This window comes from Ranitomeya variabilis, chromosome 2, assembly GCF_051348905.1.
Source record: "Ranitomeya variabilis isolate aRanVar5 chromosome 2, aRanVar5.hap1, whole genome shotgun sequence".
Lineage (NCBI taxonomy): Eukaryota > Metazoa > Chordata > Amphibia > Anura > Dendrobatidae > Ranitomeya > Ranitomeya variabilis.
The window spans coordinates 278550238-278573674 of record NC_135233.1 but is presented as its reverse complement, the minus strand read 5'-3'; the positions used below and the strand labels follow the sequence as shown (position 1 = coordinate 278573674).

At 43.8% G+C, this 23437-nt stretch overlaps 1 protein-coding gene across 1 annotated transcript in view; it reads right to left on the bottom strand.

The window, feature by feature from the left end:
* LOC143805530 (uncharacterized) overlaps positions 1-23437 on the bottom strand; it is a 77305-nt gene that overhangs the window by 23702 nt on the left and 30166 nt on the right. The window contains exons 6-9 of the mRNA XM_077285004.1: positions 16853-16953; positions 9986-10056; positions 5859-5966; positions 1242-1312 (exon numbers count right to left, since the gene is read on the bottom strand). Of these exons, the coding sequence (XP_077141119.1) occupies positions 1242-1312; positions 5859-5966; positions 9986-10056; positions 16853-16953 (351 nt within the window). The remainder of the gene's footprint in view (positions 1-1241; positions 1313-5858; positions 5967-9985; positions 10057-16852; positions 16954-23437) is intronic.

Sequence of the window (23437 nt, the reverse complement as noted above, 5' to 3'; positions counted from 1 at the left end):
GACAGGAGTGGGATCCTGTCAGTGAATGAAGGAGAAAGAACACGGAGCTGTGCATGCCCTCAGAGCTGCAGCTCCTAGGAAGAGACATTGAAGGCAGAATTGTATTGCAGCGAGCATGAAGTAAGTCGTAGCAAAGGAGAGAATACCAGAAGGGGACCAGCCCTACACAGGCTGCCTTCTTCTGAGGTGCAGAATCCCGGTAGCTGGAACACCAAGGGAGTAAGGACCTTTATGCTTTGCTCCAGAGACCGGCAGGACAGCTTATTGCAAGTTACCTGTCCGCCCCTACACCCAGGAGGCACGGTGGCACCCCTTAGAGGCTGGGGTATGCTAGAGTCCCTATAAACAGCCTCAAGCCACCAGTCATACGGGTTTGTCCTATCCTATCTGGGGGACAGAGAAAGACATTACATCTGTGAGGACCTTTTGTGAAGCCTTAGGCAGTAAGGAACTACAACACTGCAGCGCAAGGGAAGGCTACTGATTTCCACCTGGACAAGGGGCCTCTGGACTTGCCTCCAAACCGGCCGGGCTCTGCCTGCCCTGTGATCTGGTGCCCTGGACTGTGGATGCTGAAGTCTTCAGTAAAGGTAAAGAGACTGCAACCTTGTGTCCTCGTTCTTCTCTGCGCCATTCACCATCCACCATCTACACACCGGGAAGCCCTGGGGATATACTTCACCTTTGGGAAGGTATACCATCTAGCTGCCATAACATCACCCCAGCGGACCCCTTAAAGCAGCGTCAGTCACCCTGACCGAATACCAGAGGTGGCGTCACGCTCACGAACACAAACTTTATCCCTTTAAAGACCTTTCCCTTTTACACGGACGTCCAGGGCCACGGACCGGGTCAGCCACCATGACACCCCCCTGTGAACTGAAGGACCCCACGGCCCCATGGGGGCGCTCCATATGCACATGTAACATGTTTCGTGACGCTTCTCCTTTGTAAAGTACCCAGCATTTTTGAGGGGTCAAAACCACAGCGGACTCCTATTAAAGCAATCTGAAGGTCGCACAGAAGGACATGAGAAATGCAGCGATAATCGGAACTACAGATAAAGACGCTGGGTGAGAATTCAACTTATATCGGACAGCTAGATCCAGCTGAAGACATTACAGATGTCTGACTATAAATCATGTATGTGGTTAGACAGAATCCCTCAGAAAAAAACACATCTCATATTGAACAATAATTGTGAGCCCATGTCCAGATACATACAGACTTATTGCACTTACTTGCTGGCGCTGTGAACGTGTTGCAGTTTGTCTGCAAATGAAAGGAATCTTGGATCTTTTTTTTGGACTTCCTTTAAAAACAAAGAGAAAGTTAGAAAGAAAACATAATCTAAAGTAAAACCTAAGGACAAACAATGCAAGCGGCCCGTAATGCCAAATCATTAGTTTATGACGTCTGAAGTCAGTTCCTGTTTCTTTCTAATCAGTACTGAGCTGACAGAAAATTAGTAACAGAACATTTTATTGTAAAATGATGGCGGTAATATAACGAGTGCCGATAAATATGGCTTCCATTACACCGGCCCAGCCTTTCCTGGCTCCTAAAGCAATGCTTCACTAGTAGTGATGAGTGAGTGTGCTCGTTATTCGAGTTTTCCGAGCATGCTCAGATGTTCTCTGAGTATTTTGGGCATGCTCGTAGATTATGTTTGAGTCCCCGCAGCTGCTTGATTTGCGGCTGCTAGACAGCATGAATACATGTGGGGATTCCCTAGCAACCAGGCAACCCCCACATGTGTTCAGGCTATTTAGCAGCCGCAAATCATGCAGCTGCGGGGACTCAAATGTGGCACCCCAGGAGTTCGGGTACCACAGTAGTGCTGCCTTCCTCTCGGGGAGGGTAGTGATATGCCTGGAGACAAGTGAGATTTCCTTTGGCAGATTATCACACACACAACACCTTCTAAATCCAGGACAGGAGGGGGAGCTCAAAACCCTGTTTTAGGGCAGCTTTCCTGAATAAAGATCCTGGTTTGGAAGAGGGGTTAGGCTAGTCTGGAGCAGACAGTGAAGGGAAAGGAGCAGAGGAGAGATTGAGAGCTCAGGGAGACTACAATAGAGCCTCCTAGGAGCCACCGCGCAGAAACTGGGTGCCGGGAGCCCGAGGCTGTGGGGAGCTGTAAGCCCCATAGCAGAACCAGAGGGCATAGGACTGCATGTAAATTGCCAACACCACACCTGAGGCACAGCAGCAATTTAGACCCTGGAGTCACCGTGTAAGAGACCCCAAGAGAACAGCTCAAGCTGCCTGCCGTGCAGGTTCTGTCCCAGGACAGGAAAGAGAGAAAGGAGTACTTGGCCAGCAAACTACAGGTAGCAAGGTACCAGAAATCCAGAACATAGTGGAAGGCTCCCAACCTGACCTGCCAAGGGGATTTCACTGGACTGTGGATTACCACCTTCAGTAAACCAGGTAAAGACTTTACCACACTGTGTCCTCTACTTATTCGACGGCTTATACCATCTGGCCCATATACCTTGGGAGCCCTGGGGACCCCGCTTCACCTGTGGGAAGCATCACCATCACGGCTGCATCAACATCCCCCAGAGGACCCCTATAAAGCAGCGTCGGTCACCCTGACCGAAAACCACAGGTGGCGTCACGAATAGACTACATCATGCCAAACCCCTTTAATTGAGTCCCAGGGCCACAGACCGGGTCGCAGCGACCGTGACAGCCCCGTTAAGACCGGACCCGTACCTCACTGCCCTGGCGGGCGACTCACAAACATAATCTACAAGCAAGGCCAAAATACTCGGAGAACGCCCGAGCATGCTTGGAAAACTCGCTCATCACTACTCACTAGTCAAAATTATTTTACCGCTAGGGAGAATAAAGCTGTGGATGCAACAAATTTTATGAGACCTGGGTCTCTAAGTAGTTTGGATGTACCTAACTACTCTTGATAAATCCCCTCCGCTCATGTGCTTCCCCATCCTTGCTGCAAAACCAGAGCACTTAGGTTATGTACGAACAACACCAGAGAACTCAATGAAGTTTTCCTACGCAAATATGTTATTTTTTCCCTGAAGCAGCTTCAATGGCAGTTTTGCTGTCGTTTTTGCGGTGGCTCCGCTACCAGCGTCTTTTTTCTAGAATTTATGTTATAAATAGAGAGTGGCTTCCTAGTAAAAACTGACCAAAGGATGAACATGTAATTTCTTTTAACGGTTTCACAGGTTCCAAAGCCTAAAGCGATTAAAAGAAGTAAAAAAAAAAAACAGAACATGGCACAGCAAAGTATTTTTACATTGCTGTGCAATATGTTTATTCTTTAGGTGTTTCGCAGCGCTTTTTGAGGCGGATTCTAGGTGTAATCTGACTGAAAAATACACTGTGCACAAATCCTTATTGGTAAAAGGTTATAGTGGCTTTGTAGCCAAAAATATGCCTTTATGTCTTGTAAAACGGCATCAGAATGGGGTAACCTGGCATTATGTAGTAGAAACAAGTAGCAGCAGTAACAGCGGAGCCATATAGCAGCAGACTGCTGAAAATATAGTTCATAAAAATGGACTTCTGGATTGCAACACTCACTGGTGAGGTCTGAGCCCTAATGGAGGTGATCTTAGCACACAACTGTTCATTGACGTGGATTTCTATGACAGATCTGTCACACGCAGGTCGGAGATCACCATCTGCAATACTAAGCTCTACCTGTGGCCTTCAGATTCTGCAGCAATGGAAACATGTTTCTATCACTATTCACTACCTGGCAATCACACTTTCCTGCCCAATTTCCTATAATGCTCTCTAGGGTACTAAAGGCCTGGCGCTGCTCTGTGGTGCAGTAACTCATAGAAATGAGACTGTAGAGTTGGTGCAAATCCTCTTACCTGCCGGCATCTGCAGCTCTTCTTTTGATTGGTTGGCCTGGAGTGAGGTCATGGTTGCAGCGTGACATACATGTGACATCACTCCAGGCTGGCTAATTAAAAGAAGAGCAGCAGCCATTGGCAGGTAAGAGGTGGTCCTCCGGCTCCCATGCAGCGATCATAGGCCACAATGTGACATGTGAGTAGTTTCACACCAGCTCTACCTCTGAGCAATAGACAATCCCAAATGATGTCCATGTGCCATAATGAGTCTTACAGGGCTGTTCATATTGATATATATATGTATATACTGTATATATATATGCATTGGCGGAGAGAATTTGGGCCCTTTACAGTCTAACAGCTCATCATAATGTACAATTCCAGCTGCTTCTCGTGTGGTAGTGCCCCCCCATGTCTCTGGAGCACACGCTGCCCCGATGATACGTCCGCCCCTGTATATATGTGGTTGTGATGTTTGGGTGTCCATATGTTACTTGTCATGTGGTGATACTGAGGTCTGCTCACAGGACATTATATTGCTATACAGACTTCTACATGAGGGCAGATTATATACCAGTCGTTCCTGGAAACTATTGTAAGTTTCATTAATTTCCCTTTCTAATCTGCTATAATTCATGATCACTTTGTGTTACAATCTAGAACGATTCTCCTCAGCTTGTTTTATCTTTAAGTAATGGCACACTCATTGATTTGCTACTGGGTTTTATTCAATTTCTCAGATTTTAAATCTTTATGGGAAAAAATGGATGACAAGATTTAACAAATGATCCGGCCACCTTACAAACCACTGAAAGCATCGATCATGGCCACCTAAGTCTCTATTCTAATGGAATACTGTATGCATCAGGGTATATATAACTTGGCATAAATGATAGGTCCCTGCAGACTGATAATAAGTCATATAACATGAGTCACAGGGCGTCTCTTCTTAATGATTACGCAATGCATGTCCAGCACAATTCAATGGATATTGTTATATCTCACATATTATTGTGGCTTTTATGACACATTTTAGTGCTACTATTAATTATTTTTGCCTAAAATACAAATAAAATCCCGAATACAGGGAAGTTCCCCAAAAGATACAAAAAAGGAACTTTTGTTCTCTCCTTCCTTACAAATAGTATGAGATGGTGACCACCACAATATGTATGTACGGCGTAGGGATTCAATTTTCAATCTTCCAGAATCCGTCCTTTCCTCAACCCTCACTCTACCAAAATGCTTATGCATGCCCTTATCATCTCCTGCCTCGACTACTGCAACATCCTCCTCTGTGGCCTACCTTCTAACACTCTCACACCCCTCCAGTCCATCCTTAACTCTGCTGCCCGACTAATTACGGTAATCTCTCTCCTCGCTACACTCCTGCTTCCCCTCTTTGCAAATCCCTTCACTCCAATTTCCCAGCGTATCCAGTTTAAACTACTAACACTGACCTACAAAGCCATCCATAACCTTTCTCCTCCGTATATTTCTGAACTAGTAATCTCCCAATATCTTCCCTCATGTAATCTCTGGTCCTCCCAAGACCTCCTTTTCGCCTCCACACGTTTTCGCTCCTCACCCAATCGCCTCCAAGATTTCTCTCGACTATCCCCCATCTTCTGGAATTCTGTGCCCCAGCACGTCCGGTTATCCACCACATTTGGATCCTTCAGACGGAACCTGAAAACCCACCTCTACAAGAAAGCTTACAACCTGTAATGACCACACGACCACCTCAACACCATTGGAGCTACTGCAACCCCCGACCTACTGCCTCCTTCCCCATCCTGTAGAATGTAAGCCCGCAAGGGCAGGGTCATCTCCCCTCTGTACCAGTCTGTAATTGTTAGTTTGCTTACTGTAAGTGATATTTGTATTTTGATGTAACCCCTTCTCATGTACAGCACCATGAAATCTATGGTACTATAAAAATAAATAATAATCTAATTTTGGTGCCAAGATACGTTTCCATTTAGCCTTTGTTCTTTTCAGCACAATTCATCCACATACCATCACTACGAAATGCAAGAGATTCATCCCGGGTTTGTTGGCTTTTGTGTCGGCAAGTTTGAGCAGAGATGACACACGAAAACCAGCCGCATTCCCAGCATAGCCGCCCTGCAAAGACAAAATGTGTCACAAGGAAGAAAAGTAACACAAGGTGCAGTGGACTGTGAGAAGACACCTTACAATGGAGGAAACGCGACCTACTCCGTCATCTCCCCTCACCTTTCTGTCTAGAGGAGATGACAATCTAATTGTTCCTCTAGCACCATAAGGACCGGTGAAGTGAAAGGCACTGAAGCTGCAATACCAGACACAGCCCAAGGACAAAAAAGGCGTTTCAACAAAAAGACATTTCTTTAAAAAACACAGATGCTTTCTTCGAGTCTCATACAACCCCTGTAATCAATGGATTCTCAGATGTCATGCTCACTTATCAATCCAACAAACATGATATTTCTTTTATGATGTGTTACAGCTAAGTACAGATGAAAAGCTTTATGGTAACTTGATATTCTTTATGACAATGCAGGTTGTTAAAGTGGAAAACGTGCTTGTGACACAATTGATAGACTGGTGTGATTAAAGAGGAGACTTGTCATAAATATATCATTCTTTACCTGATGTTCTCCTGAATCTGGCATTGTATTTTTTTTATTGTTACACTGGGGCAGAGAGGAAGACCCTGGCGATAGGGAACAGGGAGAGAGGGTCAACTCCGAACATAAACCTGAGTCTGATCACTGAACTCCCTATCATCCCCAGATGGGTCCTTCCCCCCTCGTGCTTGATCATGTGCCTAAGCTCTTGACAACATGAGGAAGGTACAACAAACAGTGGGAAAATAGCACTCCTCAGCTTCTCCAACAGAAACGAACACCACAGCTTCTACATAGACTGGCTCCTTCAAAGAGGTCAATATAGATGAACTCTAACCAGCAAGGAATGAAGCTAGCAGTGGGTTTATATGGTGGAATGGAGTGGTCACAAGGTGCTGCAGCTGAGAACTCAAGCTCCAAATTCACAACCAGAAGAGAAAGGGTCCTTAATAGTGATGAGTGAATATACTCGTTACTCAAGATTTCTCGTGCACGCTTGGGTGTCCTCCGAGTATTTTTCAGTGCTCGGAGTTTTCGTTTTTCTTGCCGCAGCTGAATGATTTACATCTGTTAGGAAGCATAAGTACATGTGGGGATTCCCCAGCAACCAGGCAACCCCCACATGTACTTATGCTGGCTAACAGATGTAAATCATTCAGCTGCAGCAATAAAAACTAAAACTCCGAGCACTAAAAACTACTCGGAGGACACCCGAGCGTGCTCGAGAAATCTCGAGTAATGAGTATATTCGCGCATCACTAGTCCTTAACTCTTTCAGCACCGAAAGAAACTAAATCCACTCCAATTCAAGGTAAACAACAAACTGATCCTAAAGAGGACCTGAGATGTAATAAACGTTGTGACCTTCTGATCCCAGATCCTCCAGGAGTCACATAAGGGCTTGACACGCCTGAGACACTTATTTCTGCACCTCTCCGCTCCGGGATAAGACCTCCTCTTCCCTGTATGTAAATAGAATCTTGTTAGACAAGTGGACGTGGGCCTCAACTTATCTTGAGGATCATGCCCAGTTGACTAAAATAATTAGATTTATATACAGGAAAGAGGGAGCCATAACTCGGGAACGGAGAGGAGCAGAAATAAAGAGAAAAACCATGCCAGATTCAGGAGAACAGCAGAATTTACGCCAGGTTAAAAACACACATTTATTGTAAGTGACACGTCCTCTTTAAAGAAGTTGTAGATTAGAAAAAAATGCTACTTTCTTGGTGAAACAAAGCCCTTCTTGTGTATTGTCTGTGTCTGGTACTGCAGTTTAGTCCTGTGATTACTGACTGCTGGAGTGGTCACATATGCCCTAGCCACTTCTGTTATATTGCTCTCTGAAGCAGAATACAGAAAGTGAAGGATGGACACTAATAGTGGTCAAAAGACCCCACTGACTTATAATGGGTCAATTGGGTTTACATCATGGAGTCTGTTATTTTACCGTATGCTGCTCTATTTTTATGAAAGTTATGATGAAATCCAAACAGATATGAACATTTATTGTTACTAATGGGTTTCTACTCTGTACACAGCTTATATTCTGTTTGCACTATACTGAAGTGTGAATCTGGCAAATAATGTGGCACGGTCAGGATAAGGGCAGGTGCAGATGACAGTCCGTGGAAATTGGACTGCACTTACATGTCATCCGTGTGCAGTTTGATGGTTTCCACGGACTCACTGACTTGCATGGCTGAGTGTGATCCAAAAATCGGATGAAACTTGGACATGCAGTGATCTTTTCCTTGGACATGTGCGCTGCCCCATAGAATAGCATTGGTCCAAGTGCAATCCGATGTTTGTCAGATCACACTCGGACCGATAATATGGTCATCTGCTCAAGTAATAAGAAAGTACAGGTGCTTCTCACAAAATTAGAATATCATCAAAACGTTAATTTATTTCAGTTCTTCAATAGAAAAAGTGAAACTCCTATATTATATAGAGTCATTACAAACAGAGTGATCTATTTCAAGGGTTTATTTCTGTTAATGTTGATGATTATGGCTTACAGCCAATGAAAACCCAAAAGTCATTATCTCAGTAAATTAGAATAATTAACAAAAAAACCTGCAAAGGCTACCTAAGCATTTAAAAAGGTCCCTTGTGGAGTAGGCTCCACAATCATGGGGAAGACTGCTGACTTGACAGATGTCCAGAAGGCAGTCATTGACACACTCCACAAGGAGGGTAAGCCACAAAAGGTCATTGCTAAAGAAGCTGGCTGTTCACAGAGTGCTGTATCCAAGCATATTAGTGGACAGTTGAGTGGAAGGAAAAAGTGTGGTTGAAAAAGGTGCACAAGCAACCGGGATAACTGCAGCCTTGAAAGGATTGTTAAGAAAAGGCCATTCAAACATTTGGGGGGATTCACAAGAAGAGGACTGCTGCTGGAGTCATTGCTTTAAGAGCCACCACACACAGAAGAATCCAGGGCATGGGCTACAAGTGTCGCATTCCTTGTGTCAAGCCACTCATGACCAATAGACAACACTAGAAGCGTCTTACCTGGGCCAAGGAGAAAAAGAACTGGAATGCTGCTCAGTGGTCCAAGGTGTTGTTTCCAGATGAAAGTAAATTTTGCATTTCATTTGGAAATCAAGGTCCCAGAGCCTGGACGAAGAGTGGAGAGGTCACAATCCAATTTGCTTGAGGTCTAGTGTGAAGTTTCCGCAATCAGTGATGGTTTGGGGAGCCATGTCATCTGCTGGTGTAGGTCCGCTGTGTTTTATCAAGACCAAAATCAGCGCAGCTGTCTACCAGGAAATTTTAGAGCACTTCATGCTTCCCTCTACCAACAAGGTTTTTGGAGATGGAACCTGTCCACACTGCCAAAAGTACCAATACCTGGCTTAAAAACAATAGTATCACTGTGCTTGATTGGCCACCAAACTCACCTGACCTTAACCCCATAGAGAATCTATGGAGTATTATCAAGAGGGAGATGAGAGACACCAGACCCAACAATGCAGACGAGCAGAAGGCTGCTATCAAAGCAACCTGGGCTTCCATAACACCTCAGCAGTGCCACAGGCTAATCGCCTCCATGCCACGCCACATTGATGCAGTAATTGATGCAAAAGGAGCCCCGACCAAGTATTGAGTGCATTTACTGAACATACGTTTCAGTAGGCCAACATTTCACATTTTTAAATAATTTTTCAAGCTGGTGTTATAAAGTATTCTAATTTACTGAGATAATGACTTTTGGGTTTTCATTGGCTGTAAGCCATAATCATCAACATTAACAGAAATAAACACTTGAAATAGATCACTCTGTTTGTAATGACTCTATATAATATGAGTTTCACTTTTTGTATTGAAGAACTGAAATAAATTAACTTTTTGATGATATTCTAATTTAGTGAGAAGCACTTGTAAGTGAAATCTAAAAAACATCAAGGCAGCGTAAAGAGAATATGTCAGCATGCTGGAAAATAGCGATGAACGATGATTGCTGACAGTGAAGAACTGGCTGATCCTCATATATACAGAGTTACAATATGTATGGAGCAGATGACTTACAGCGTTCATAAAGTTGCCAGCATCCAGTACCAGCTTCAGGATGAAATGAAGTTCTGTGCACTGCAGCAACTCTAAAAGAAACACAAATCAGAAATATCAGAACACCTTATATCTGAAACCATCAGATCACTATTTATATTTATTGCTGTAGATAACTCTATTCCGATTACAGTGAGTTAGTAATTATATGGTAATTGTTTCTCATATTAAGGCCGGGGTCACACTAGAGAGTTTTACGGACGTATGACAGGCGCAAAAACAACGCATTGCACACGGACCAATGATTCTCTATGGGGAAGCTCCTATCTGCCCTATATTTCTCAGCCGTATTTTACGGGCTGAGAAAATCACAGCATGCTGCGTTTGTCAGCGTATTCCGAGAAAAATCCAGCAATGAAAGTCTTTGGGGGCGAGAAAAATATGGATTAGGCCTGTTTCACACGTCAGTGGCTCCGGTACGTGTGGTGACAGTTTTCTCACGTACCGAAGAGACTGACTCACGTAGACACATTAAAATCAATGTGTCTCTGCACATGTCAGCGTGTTTTCATGGACCGTGTGTCCGTTTAAAAAACACGGAGACATGTCAGTGTTCGTGGGAGCGCACGGATCACATGGACCCATTAAAGTCAATGGGTGCGTGTCAACACGTTCCGCACACGGATACCGTCCGTGTGCCGACTGAGGACCACACGGACCGTGCAGGAGACAGCGCTAGAGTTAAGCGCTGTCCCCCCTGCGTGTGGTACTGAAGCCGGCAATCATTCCTTCTCCCCAGCAGCGTACGCTGGAGAGAAGGAATGAAAAATCAAGTTTTTTTTATTTTTTTTGTGTTTAAAATAAAGTTCCTGGTCACCTCCCGCCTCCCACCCCCTGTGCGCCCGCCAGCTGGCATTAAAATACTCACCCAGCTCCCGTGATGCCTCCTCTCAGCGCCGCAGCTTGTCCTGTGTGAGCGGTCACGTGGTACCGCTCATTACAGTGATGAATATGCGGCTCCACCTTTTGCTATCTCCTTCCCAAACCCAACAGGATATGAGACATGGTTTACATACAGTAAACCATTGCATATCCGTTATATTTTTACATATTCCTCACTAATAATGTTAGTAGTTTGTGTGTGCAAAATGTTGGAGCTCTAGGTGTTAAAATAAAGGGTTAAATCGCGGAAAAAAATGGCGTGGGCTCCCGCAAGAGTGGGAAAGCCAGTGACTGAGGGCAGGGATTTAAGGGAACCTGTCACCCGTTTTTTCGATAGGAGATAAAAATATGGTTCAATAGGGCCTGAGCTCAGCTTTACATCAGTATCTTTCATATCCCCCAATTCCCCACCTTTGCTGCAAAAATACCTTAGTAATCTCTCCGTTTCCGTATGTCAATCACCCCGGTCCGGTCCGATGGGCGGGGCTTAATCGCAGTCTCTCCCCCCGCTCCTCGGCGTGTCAGACATAACTACATCTGTGAATAGCACAGATTGCGGTCAGTTTCTGCGGTTGCGCATTGAATTAGCGCCTCGCACGTGTGCAGTATTCTTTGACCAACTGTGGGCAAAGCATGAAATCATTATTGCGCATGCGCTGGCTTTTGACCCTATGCTCTGTGCCCCGGAAGCATAGAAAGACTTCCGGGGCACAGAACGTCAAGGAAAATGCCGGTGCATGCGCAATAATGATTTCATGCATTGCCCAGAGTTGGTCAAAGCATACTGCGCATGCAAGAGACGCTAATTCAATGCGCAACCGCAGAAACTGACCGCAATCTGTGCTATTCACAGATCTAGTTACGTCTGACACGCCGAGGAGCGGGGGGAGAGACAGCGATTAGGCCCCACCCGGGGTGATTGACATACGAAAACGGAGAGATTACTAAGGCATTTTCGCAGAAAAGGTGGGGAATCGGGGGATATGAAAGATACTGATGTAAAGCTGAGCTCAGACCCTATTGACCCATATTTTTTATCTCATATTGAAAAAACGGGGTGACAGATTCCCTTTAATAGCCTAGAGAGGAACCATGGTTATTGCCCCCCCCCCCCCCGGCTAAAAACACCTGCCCCAGCCACCCCAGAGAAGGCACACCTATTCTGGTACTTAGCCACTCTCTTCCCACTTCCCCCTTTACTAATATTGAATTAATAATGGATAGGTGGCCTATTGACATCTGTCCATTATTAACCAGGCTTAATGTCACCTTACATTAGCAAGGTGACATTAACCCTTTATTACCCCATATGGGAAGAGAAAGGCTAAGTGCCAGAATAGGCACATCTTACAGATGTGCCTTTTCTGGGGTGACTGGGGGCAGATGTTTTTAGCCGGGGGCAATAACCATGGACCCTCTCTAGGCTATTAATATCTGCCCTCAGTCACTGGCTTTTTCACTCTTGCGGAGAAAATTGCGCGGGAGCCCAAGATTTAGCCCTCTATTTTAACACCTAGAGCTCCAATATTTTGCACACACACACTACTAACATTATTAGTGAGGAATATGTAAAAATATACCAGATATGAAATGGTTTACTGTATGTAATCCATGTCTCATATCCTGTCGGGTTTGGTAAGGAGTTAGCAAAAGCCGGCAAATGAATTACCGGCTTTTCTGCTATCTAGCGCTGCATTAAATATAAATATATACAGTATATATATGTGTGTCTCACTGACATATATATATACATATATATATATAGACTGTATATATGTTTTCACGAATATTTGAGCCCATGGACCCATTATATGTCCATTTTGCAAAAATCTCGCCGTACGGATGCCATACGGATGACACACAGATATTTTTTGAAGAAAAAAAATCGCATCTTCGCATTGAATACGGATCACTGTTCAGGAACTTTTCTTTGTATCTCGGCTGTAAAAAAACGGACCGTATTTTTATACGTTAGGTCTGACCCCGGCCTCAGTTTGCAGTAAATGTAACAAGATCTTGGCAGGTAAAGGTGAAAGACTAATATTTCAAAGAGTTTCTGCAGCAGAAGTATTCAGCCATGAAACAATAGTATCCCCTTTTGAAGCTGCAGATCTTAGGTCACCATGGAATACATAAGGCTGGGTACAGGAGACTGGGTATTCTCTCATCGGGGAGAATTAGTTTGATTATGCAAATCATACTCAGATCAGAGTTTAATCAAAGTGTGATCATAGTGTGATCTGATTCTCCCGGATGAGATGAAGATGGAGAAAAACATTTCTCCATCTTCTCCATTGTGACAGTCAGTGGAAACTAGACTGCACTCAGATGTCATCCAAGTGCAGTTCGATGTTTTTCATTGACTTGCATAGCCAAATACGAACCGAATATCGGATTGAACTCAGGGATGTAGTGATTTTCTCAGTCCGGCTCGATCTGAAGACAAAATCTGGCATGTACACGGTCCCGTAGCATAACATTGGTCAGAGTGCACTTCCATGTTTTATCGGAGCGCACTCGGACCGAAAATAAAAGTGTCTGCATGAGCCCAGATGTCTACACTCATATAAATTTGTAATGAATGATCCTGTATGTGCTAGATTCCAAATGTCGCTGGTAACCCGCCTTCACAGAAAAGCAGGTAAGTACCTAACTGATGGGATACAATGCCATATACCGTCCAATGCCAGCACTGCAGGAAAGCACAAGCATGGAAAATGTTACAAGGGTGAAGGCAGTTACCTAAGGGCATGTGGTCTGTGTGATGTTACTTTGTTGGGGGTGGCAGTGTAGACTGGGAGAATAAAGACCCTTTGTAACCACTTAATAACAATAATTAAGGAAAAGAAAAGAGCTAAATATTTAAGAAATAACTAAGACCTATGGAATTTATTGGCCATGAAATACGCTGTGAAAAGTGTTATGCAGAAAAGTGATTCACCGCAGTTTACTTATCAAAAAGGTGCGTTAGGTACAAAGACTTGCAGTGCTACGGACACAACGGGGGCAGACCACTGCGTGTCAGACATAACCAACTGCTGGCATCCCCTGCCTGTGTACCAGGGATGGGCAACCACTGGCATCCCAGGAAAGCTCTCAAGTGGTGTGATCAGCTCTAGGGAACAGATCCTAGCCATTTCATGGATCTATTCGAGGTTTCTTAGTGGGGGCAATCCCCCCTGAAGCGTTCCGTGAGGTTATGCTGCGTATGTTGAGGAGCACATGTGGCGGCTTATCGCTGCAGTGATCCCCTGGCTGGCCATAGATTACATTAATCAGCGTTAGGGCTTATTCACACTGCGGTGTGTTGTACAGAACCCATATGTGTTGTACAGAACCCATATGTGTCACTTCCAGAACTCTATCAGGCCACAATGTATCTCCGAATGCTTCTGACTTTATAAAGAGGCATTAACCCCTTGTATCCGCAGTAGGGTGGTCTTGAGTTGCATGCATGAGGCGCTGCCTTTATTCCTGGCTGTATATGTCTAGGAACAGAACACAAGGCAGCCATGAAGCCCCGTATCCTTATATGTCTGCTGATCCATGGCCCGGCTCCTATGATTACTTTACTTGGTATTGTTTATCTTGTCAACAGTAAATATTTTACTGAGCTCCATGTGAGAAATGTCTCCTGGACAAGAGGAAGGAGTCAGGAATGGTTCTTCTCCTCATGTCAGTAATGACTCAGCAGAGGATCGTTAATGAATATGGACCCTCTCCATGCCAATTCTATGTCTTTTTGATTAATAATCCTTTTTGCTATTGGGTTGCATTAAATATAGTGCACAGTTTGTCTTCTGCTTGCGCTGTCTATTGCTGGCTGCAGAAGGAGGTACCTGGGAATCTCTCAGTGAGCTTCATCATGAGCTGTTTTTGGCTGATTTAATTATGACCACATAAATTCAGCTCAATGAGTCCGCTGAGAGGGGTTCTGGAGATAAAAGCTATAAACTCTCCCAGCAGAACAAGTTCACCGACTGCTTCTCAGTTAGTTGATTCTGCAGCCAGCCATAGACTGTAAAACGCAGAGGATATAGAAGGTTAAAGGTGCAAAAGCTTTAAATGCAAAAATAATTTTTAACCAAAAAATATCTGCATTTAAGTAACCCAAAGGCGTCTATATCCTTTAAGTCTCATAACATGTATTTTCAGGGGACACATAAAGAGCTTTCACACAATAAGCACGACTTTGCTACGTACATTGGGCCCAACCTGGAAGTACAAGGCTATGCCCAGCGGGATGGAAAGCAGATGTTGGACCTGCACTCATCAGACTTTGATGGCATGTGCAGTTGGTATTCAAGTAAACCATATCATGGAAATGCCCCTTTAGGATATGTTCCCACAAGCCGAATACACCAAATATTTTCCACTGCAGAAAATCTGTTGCTTATTACAATGGCAATGTTGTAAATTAGATTTCATTGAATTTCACTTGAATTTTGGGATGAATGACCGTCCCAGACCCCTGCATGGCAAATGTACCTAGATATGCCAAATAGATTGACTCAATTTAAAAGGGTGGTCCGAAACTAACACTGATCCTAAATCTTTATCTATATAAAGCCCCACTCCAGCATTATTTTATTTTTATTTCAGTGCTGGAGTGGTGTCACTAATCTAAGGTCACTGACCGTAGTCTTATACCTACTGTACCAGCTGCCGTCTTCTGCTCTTCCCAGTGTCGCGCCGATCCCATGCCGCCATCTTGTGACTACAGCTTCAGACTGGCCGGGAGGTAGCAGCAACGGTCACTCACAAGCTCTCAGTATAAGTCTATGAGAGCCACGATCTGGCCCCGTTCTGGCTCTCACAGACTTACATAGAGTTGTGACCTCCAGCAATCACTGGGGCGAACCGGCAGGTCACAAACTGCTGAGAACCGACCAAAGCAGCACAGATAAAAGATGAAGATGGCGGCTGCTAGGTATAAGACTAAGGGCAGGCGACTTAGATTAGTAGCATTCCAGCGGTAAAATAAAATAAAAAAAACGCTGCAGTGGGGCTTCAATATCATAATCTAATCGCTTTTCTAATATACTTTAATTAAAAATTCCAGACCGTTCCATCACTACTCCTTATTTTTTTTACTAACTTCCTGTTTGATGGCGGTTGGTTTGAGAACCCACAGTGCATTCTGGGATACTCAAACAAGGCGTCCTCAGGGGGCAGAGGCTGCGGTCACTGCGACAGGCTCTCTTCCCACCCTTAAATGAACCATGACCTCAGTTTCAGGGGCTGAGCAAGTCCCAGCTGTACTGAGCATGTGACGGTTGTCAATTCCTACACATGCTCAGTAGGAGCTTTTCACTGTACAATATTATTTTTAATGCATAGTGACATTAGTGAGCAGGACCAGCAGAGATCAGCCCCGTCCCCAAAACTGATGTCACAATCGGGGACGGGGCTAGTCTCTGTATTTCCTGCTTGTCAGGTTCTCTCCTGACAGTGCGCTCTATTGCCGACTTATCACTTCACACCAAAGCCAGTGAGGGAGTGCACTGTCACTGTGCATTAAAAAGAACATTGCACAGTGACAAGATCCTACTGAGCATTGACAACCGACACATGCTCAGTAGAGGTCAGACGTCACCGACGATGCTTTGTTTCAGGGTGGGAACAGAGGCTGCGTCAGTGAGTGCAGCCTCCGCATCCTGGTGATGTCTTGTCTGGGTACCCCAACTTGAATAAGGTTATAGAATGTTTGATGAAAGTACATTAGAAAAGCAATTAGATTATTACACTAAATAGACATTTAGGATGAAATCATTGTTAGTTTCGGACTATCCCTTATAACAAGTTATCACCTCTGCACTGGATAGGACTGCTGTACAGAAATATTATGAAGCTAGAAGAAGGGGCCAGCACAGAAGAAATATCAACTCCTGATCATAACAGGAGGCACGAGGCAGGAATAGCTTCAAGCATAAGACAACATGTCACCTTGTGCAGCTGTTGTCAGGTCTTTTGCTGCAGACAACTGCGATACGACAGCCGGGTATAAATCCTTCTTGAGAATAAGTGCTTCCAGCCGCAGGCGGTAGCTACATGGGGAAGATAGTAACAATATGGCAATTCTTATTAATCATGTAATAACATCTATTACGGTATGTATCATATACAGCATTCCCTCATGTTACTATTAAATAACCCCCAGATATTATATATGTTATACAGATATTATATGATGGCGCTCTGCACTGCGGTGTGCGTTATAATGTACATTGTATCTGGAAACGGGCAAATCAGGATTTAATCAGGGATAATAGATTTTTGGAACATCAGCGGTGTTATGGCATACTTTTCTGACATACATGCAGTGATTCTTGAAAATTTGTGAAACCTTCAGAATTTTCCATATTTCAACATGAATTTGACCTAAAACGACATCAGTTCTAAAAGTAGAGAGAGCCAAATCAAACAGAGGAGTCAAAGATGTTAAACTGTGTCATTCCTGAAATGAGGAAAAAGATCCAATATCATGTCTGTGAGTGGAAAAAGTATGTGAACCTTTTACGATTAGCAGATAATTTGGAGGTGAAATTAGTCTATTGGTTTCAATGAATGGGATGACAATCAGGTGTGAGTGGGTTGCATGTTTTATAATATGCAAGATCATAAAGAAACCCAAGGTAACCTTTAAGCAACTAAAGGCCTCTTTCATATTAGCTAATGTTAATGTGAAGGAGTGCACCACCAGGAGGACACTGAACACTGTGCCTGGTAGGATTTCAAGGAGAAAGCCACTGCTGTCCAAAAGAAACATTGCTGTCTGTCTGCAATATATTAAAGATCACCTAGCCAAGCCCAAAAGGTAGTGGAGCATTTTTTGTTTGGATGGTTGAGACCAAAACTGGGCTTTTTTGTTTAAATGAAAAGTGTTATTTTGGAGACAGAAAAACATTACATTACAGAATGAAAATCTCCTAACATCTATGAAACACAGTGATGGGAGTATCACGGTCTGGACCTGTTTTGCTTGACCCTGGTATTGTTGAGGAAATGGGGTAAGGAGGGATAATCATCACAACCCCCTAAAAAATCCATGATACTTACAAATTAACCGCAAATAAAAACATGGACAACAATTTATTTGGAATATTATAGGCCACAGCAGCCTTTATTTAACATAAAATAATACATTGAAATACACTACATTAACTTTCTTAAACTAGGAGGAGTCCTTGAAGCTCCCAGGAATCTGGTGATTAACACTGCATAACGTGAACATAACATCAAACCAAATTACTCCCAGCCGTTACCACACTGGCTCGGGAGCACCAAAACCCAGCGGGTTCACTGTTCACGCTAAAAATCCTAGGGGAATCGACCACCCCTGCCGGAACTCCCCTCCACAATTCACCAGATCCAAAATATGTTGAACTCCAAAGACAGAGGAGCCATATTCCAATGGATCCCCCAGCCCAATTTCCACCAACTCCAAGGACTCCACCCAGCCACCTCGGCCACAATGACCCAAAAGAAAAACAACAGCCACACACATTAACCCCCTTTAACACAAAAGAAAAATTAGGGCGGGACAGTCCCTCTACCCAGAGAGCGGGTACTGAAAAGACCCCACCCCCAACTCTGCCCTAAGTACCATCCTTTCCAGGCCGCTCCCTTCATTACCCTCACCCCACCCTCCATTCCATTGTCATGCTGTCCTCCGCCTACGCTGTGGGGGAGGGGCGGCTCTGCTACGGCCATTTCTGTATCTGGTCCAGGACTGGTTGCCATCATAAATGGAATAATGAATTCTGAATTTAATCAGCAGATTCTAAAGGAAAATGTCTGGACATCTGTCCATGAGCTGACTCTCAAGAGAACATTGGACATGCAGCAAGATAACCACCCGAAGCACACAAGTCGTTCTATGATAGAGTGGGTAAAGAAGAATAAAGTTACAGTTTCAGAACAGCCAAGTCACAACCTGTCCTTAACCCTGTAGAAATGTTGTGCAAGAACCTGAAGAGCAGTACATCGGAGGGAACCAGCAACGTAACGGAGGTGAACCTGATCTCTAGGCCTAAAATTGGGTTCATACCAAACACAACATCTGCAAGGAGTTTGTATGTTCTCCCCGTGTTTGCGTGGGTTTCCTCCGGGGTCTCCGGTTTCCTCCCACACTCTCAAGACATACTGATCGGGAATATAGATTGTGAGCCCCAATGGGGATAGTGAGAGTGATGTCTGTACAGCGCTGTGGACTATGATGGCGCCATATAAGTGAGTAAAATAAATACTTCCTGTTCATTACAACAGCCAAAACATGGCCATAGGCAGCAATAGATTGGCTCTGACTCATTAACTTGTATAGGAAAGTTCTTTTCACATTTACTAATCAGGACAAAAATAATTGTAAGGAGGAAAGGAGGTGAGCTGTGACATCTCCTATTGTGAATAGTGGATCCTGTGTTATCGACTGTATATAAAGGTGTCATCTGTTATTGTACAGGAGGAGGAGGTGAGCTGTGACATCTCCCATTGTGAATGTTGGCTCCTGTGTTATCGGCTGTATATAAACGTGTCATCTGTTATTGTACAGGAGGAGGAGGAGGTGAGCTGTGACATCTCCCATTGTGAATGGTGGCTCCTGTGTTATCGGCTGTATATAAAGGTGTCATCTGTTATTGTACAGGAGGAGGAGGTGAGCTGTGACATCTCCCATTGTGAATGTTGGCTCCTGTGTTATCGGCTGTATATAAACGTGTCATCTGTTATTGTACAGGAGGAGGAGGAGGTGAGCTGTGACATCTCCCATTGTGAATGGTGGCTCCTGTGTTATCGGCTGTATATAAAGGTGTCATCTGTTATTGTACAGGAGGAGGAGGAGGAAGTGAGCTGTGACATCTCCCATTGTGAATGGTGGCTCCTGTGTTAACAACTGCGTATAAAAGTGTCATCTGTTATTGTACAGGAGGAGGAAGTGAGCGGTGACATCTCCCATTGTGAATGGTGGATCCTGTTTTATCGACTGTATATAAAGGCGTCATCTGTTATTGTACAGGAGGAGGAGGAGGTGAGCTGTGACATCTCCCATTGTGAATGGTGGCTCCTGTGTTATCGACTGCATATAAAGGTGTCATCTGTTATTGTACAGGAGGAGGAGGAGGTGAGCTGTGACATCTCCCATTGTGAATGGAGGCTCCTGTGTTATCGACTGTATATAAAGGTGTCATCTGTTATTGTACAGGAGGAGGAGGAGGTGAGCTGTGACATCTCCTATTGTGAATGGTGGCTCCTGTGTTATTGACTGTATATAAAGGCGTCATCTGTTATTGTACAGGAGGAGGAGGAAGTGAGCTGTGACATCTCCCATTGTGAATGGAGGCTCCTGTGTTATCGACTGTATATAAAGGTGTCATATGTTATTGTACAGGAGGAGGAGGAGGTGAGCTGTGACATCTCCTATTGTGAATGGTGGCTCCTGTGTTAATGACTGTATATAAAGGTGTCATCTGTTATTACAATCCTGTCTTTTATAATAATGCCTGCCCAAAAGTGATCTATACAGATTAGGAAGTGTGAGTTTAGTATTCGGCTTCATGATCAGTGTGATAATTACCAGGGTTGTGAATTCTTTATTTATTAGTGATATGTAAGTGCTGGGTAATATTTTGGGAACGGTATGTGCTTGCATAATAAATAAGTAATACATTTTGAAAGTTAAAAAAAAAAAAAAAACATTCTGCAGATTGCGCTGGTGGAGAGAATGACACATCATTTGCATTGTGCGTCCGTATTAATAAAGCTCCTCCAGTGAGAAACTGGTGAACTAAGCCTTCAAAAACCACCAATATCAGATGTCGAACTGTAAATGTGCTTCCCAGAAAATTCCCAAAATGATGCACACGGCTGCAATGCTCAGAGCAGAAACCTGACTGCTTCTGATAACACACAGCACGAATGTGCCGATCACTACAGCACTGTGAATTGTAATCTTATCAATTGTATTACTGTACATGAAACATCTGACTGTAAAATACTGAACTAGAGAGATGCAACATATGTGTGTTCTCATCCAAGGCCATATTCACACATTCAGTATTTGGACAGTATTTTACCTCAGTATTTGTAAGCCAAAACCAGGAGTGGAACAATCAGAGGAAAAGTATAATAGAAACATATGCACCACTTCTGCATTTATCACCCACTCCTGGTTTTGGCTTACAAATACTGATGTAAAAGACTGACCAAATACACTCTGGAGTATGTCCTCAACTGGTATATAGTGTTATACCTAGTGCTGGGCCTGTGGGTATGACACAGAGATTCAAGAACACAGAATCACAGTGCCCCCTCTGGTCCGGCACTTAGTATAACCCAGTGCATTACTTTTTGCAGGAGAGTTCCTTTAAAGATTCAGTTTATGAAGTGGTCAAAGTGTAACTGCTGATTCAGGAGCACGTGCAGCTGAATGTCAGTGTCTGCCTCAAGCTCCTTCTCCCTCCTCCTCCCCCTTCTCCATAGAGTACTATGAGCACCAACTGTCACCACCTGTCTCAGCAATGGGAAAGTTTGTATTCAAAGAAGACATATGATACAGATTTTACCAATAGTTTGAGAGTGAAAATCAATCCAGAAGGAGGAAGAAGCAGATTTTTCCGATAAAATATATTATTTTCATGTGTTGTATTGACTTATGTTACTCTTTAACCCCTTTATAACTAATGACGGACATTTCCCGTCATGCGCAGGTGTTAGTTCCCACACCAGGACGTGCTATGTCCATCCTGTCCTTAAACTGTCACTGCGTGTAAACACGCAGTGAAAGTTCAGGGCCGACAGCTGTCAATGTCATCAGTCCCAACACTCAGGGCTCTGGGATCGATCAGTCAATCTGACTAAATGATCACAGCATGACCACACAGAAGATGCTGAAATATCAGCACCTCCCGCCTGATCACAGCAGGAGCTCGGCACTGCTAGTGGCCGAGCTTCTGCAGTAACAGCCAGGAATGGTGCCAGCACCACCTTCGACTATTTAACCTCCTAAATGCCATGATCGAGAACAATGGCAATATTTAGGAGGCAGGGAGAGGGAGGGGGCTCCCTCTCCCTTCAAATTAGTGCCCTGACATCATTGCAAGGTCCTGATCATTGCAATGGTAACCCTATGTCATCATGATGACCCTCGGGTCACCAAGCTACGGCAAGCCCTTTAGACAATGCTCAGCGCATGGTCTAAGATGATTCTGCATATGTATAATGCATTACAATGCATGATACCTGCGATCAAAGTAAAAAAAAGAGAAAGTCCCATGGAGGGACTAAGTAAAACAGTTAAAAAAATTGTAAAAATATATATTTTTTAAATTACAAAATAATAATAAAAATGTATATATTATACCAATACACATTTTTATGTAAAAGAAAAAGAAACAAAAAAAGTACACATATTTGGTATTGTCGCATCCGGAACGACCCGATCTACTGTATATGTTACACTAGTTAACCCCTTAAGTAAATGCTGTAAAAAAAAACAACCCCAAAACATGGTAAACTATGGTTTTTCATTATACCGCTGGAAAAACAAGTGGAAAAAAGGAGATAAAAAGGTCGAATGTACGAGTAAATAAAAATGGTATTACTGAAAACTAGACCCCTTTGGTCCCGTAAAAAAAACAAGCCGCCATACAGTTACATCAGTGGAAAATGATGTTCCCTTTAAATACTGGATAAAAAAGAAAAACATATTTTTTTAATAGCTCTGTATTTCACCTTCAGTTCAGGGCAGGAAGGGCGAGTGATGTGTCCCTATGTACATTTGTTGGAACTGGAAGGAAAAGTCTTGGCAACTTGGAAGATGTCAGTCAGTAAGTATCAGCTAGAAATAAGGAAAGTCATTTCCAAATACTCGTCTATTGCTGTGAAATAAATTCAACAACTGCCTTTTTCCAGCCCCTCCCACAACCTCCCGTGACCTTCCCACCTATCCCCTTCCTTCCTACAATTATGTTCAAGGGATGTCTGAGCAGCTATGAGGGAAAGTGGATTTTGATTGACAGTTCTCCCTCTGTTTATTTTCACTGCTTTTTACAGTCTTATTAATGTTTTCCAAATATCAGCCGCTTGGCAGCACAGAACTAAGCTAGCCGTTCATATACTCGGCTGCAATACCATTGGTTATTACAATCATACAATATTATACAGTGAAAATGAAGGCGAGGAAGATAAAAAATGGCTTCTGCACCCGGCTGAGTTGTCCACAGGCATGACACTACAGAAAGCTATTGCTCACACAAGTTCTCTAGCTGCCTCACAGGACAGAAACATGTGGCTGCTCCACCCGACGACTTATTCCATTATTCTCACTAGACGAATAGCTCTGTGAAACAAAGCACTGGAGAAGCATCATGAAGCGGCACCAGGAGCGCTTATGGCTTCACAAAGCACGCTTATCATGGTATAATGATTCAACAGCCTTTTAACCCCTTCATAATCAGAGGTATTTTCGTTTCTGCGTTTTCGTTTTTTGCTCCCCTCCTTCCCAGAGCCATAACTTTTTTTATTTTTCGGTCAATA